Source organism: Serpula lacrymans, assembly GCF_000218685.1.
Source record: "Serpula lacrymans var. lacrymans S7.9 unplaced genomic scaffold SERLAscaffold_1, whole genome shotgun sequence".
NCBI lineage: Eukaryota > Fungi > Basidiomycota > Agaricomycetes > Boletales > Serpulaceae > Serpula > Serpula lacrymans.
In genome coordinates, this window is record NW_006763290.1 from 2,224,228 (window position 1) to 2,226,188 (window position 1,961).

General features: G+C 41.4%; 1 protein-coding gene across 1 annotated transcript; it reads right to left on the reverse strand.

Annotated features, from left to right (window-relative positions):
* Positions 1–217: 217 nt before the first annotated feature.
* SERLADRAFT_404637 (uncharacterized protein) lies at positions 218–1,600 on the reverse strand (the record flags this gene model as incomplete). The annotated part of the gene is made up of 3 exons (XM_007312317.1): positions 218–451; positions 664–813; positions 1,190–1,600. 3 exons carry the CDS (start codon positions 1,598–1,600, stop codon positions 218–220), a joined length of 795 nt encoding a protein of 264 aa, XP_007312379.1.
* Positions 1,601–1,961: the final 361 nt, after the last annotated feature.

Here is a 1,961-nt window from a genome sequence, read left to right on the forward strand (position 1 = left end):
CAGCAATGTGCCATTATATGTATGATGTAGCACCTTGTGGAGTACCCCACAATGTCACATAGAAGACTTGGGTCTGGATCTAGGCTTGGACTGTCTAAAAAGAGAATCAAGTCACATGGTTTGAATATCATTTGGCTAATCATCCATCAAACCTTGAAGTCATTATCTGACATCTGCCAAATCTATGATTATTCTGTTTGACATTGTGTATCACATTTCAGACTTTCCCCTCCCTTTGGCTCCCTCCTACACCAAACTCAAAATCATTGTTGCCATATTGCCAAACTGGTACATCTTCCCCATTGATCCCTCTGTCATCTTGCTCTTCATTATCCAGAGGCAGCTTTTCAGTGTTTTCTTTTAAAGCACCCATTACTTCCTGCATTTCTTCAGACCGGTCTTCATTATCTAATTGGCCTCCAAGACCACTTTTGGTGTTTGGGAACGGCACCTTATCCCATGGAAAATTGTGAGCATGCATGCTGGCTTTTATTTTATTTTTATTAAGCCACTTTGAACATACTGTAAGTAACTGTCAAAATCTTTGTGCCAATGTATTCCAGATTGGGCTCCTTGTTCCTTCAAAAGTTTGTCGGGGAAAATACCCATCAAGCCTACCAACAATTAAATAGCAGCCCAATATTTATTTAGCATTCAACTTACCAAAACAGCAGCAGACGCTATCATTCCTGGAGTTGTATGCTGGAGGCCCCATTGAACATTCAATGTCTCAGTGCTTTGTGCTCCATCATAAGGTGTCCCCTTTCTTGTTGAAAATATTGAACCAGGTCCTTGGACGATGCAGGATATTACCTGGACACATTTTAGCTATAATAATGTTAATCTACAGGTTACGGCTTATTCACCACCTTCAAGAGTGGATTCAGGAATACCTTATTGATGTCAAACTTTCCGCAATAATTCACATGGAGAATCTCAACATCCCACAAGCTAAAATATAAGTTCCCTTTTTTATTCATCCGCCAACCAATCTTCTCAATAAATTGTTTTTGCCTTGCTGCCAATGTCTTCAGGTCAGTCAGCCTGTGAGCAATCAAAGATTGCACCACCACAAGCCCGGAGACAACTGGCACTATCTGATTGTTGTGCTTGCATCCCATCACGGAACTGAGTAAGTGTTGTTGAGTCCTGGTTCTGTTTTGAGCACCAGAATAATGAAATTACATACTGCAGAGATGAACCAGTCCTGGCTTATGATTTCTCGCAATTCACGAGGTATGATCTCATGTATCCCATGTAGCTGACCTTGAACCTTTTTATCAGTATTCTCAAACCTGAAAAGTGGATCATATTCGTCGTCAAGGGGTGTTTTGAATGTAGTGATAGGATCATGCATCCACAGCAGTGATGTTAAAAGGTACTTCTGTCCAAGCTGTTTGACAAGCTTGATATTTCTTTGAAGTTGACTACTAGTGCCCATCAGCTCCTGCTTTTTTGACGGGCTTTGCTGTTCATTTTCACTTTCAGGGTTTTTGTTCTCGTTCAGCAAGTCATTGAGTTTGCGGCGCAAGGCCCTGGTTTCTTCTCTGGCTGGGTTGACCTCTATCTGAGCTGTTTGAGCAACATGATACCAGTACATCAGTATATTTAACAAATTTATCTAGTATCTTACAGTAACTACATACCTGGTAAAGTGCTCGTGGTGATATTGCTCAGTCAACCATCAACTCAAGCTCCCAATTAGGTGATTTTGCTTCATGATTTATGCCACAGTCACCACTGACTGTGTTTTTTCCCCATACTGGGTCTCACTTGCACACTCTCTTGACTGCATAATGTTCCTCAGCTTAGAAACAATCTCTTGACCCTGGGTCTGACCCCTGTCTCTGTTCATAGGAGCTTGTTGTCAATCCTTTTTCCGGTTTCTTGCCATTCTATTGCATGTACAAGAAACAAGTGTGGTGATGGAAAAGTGGTTGTTTGAGATGGCTGTACACACT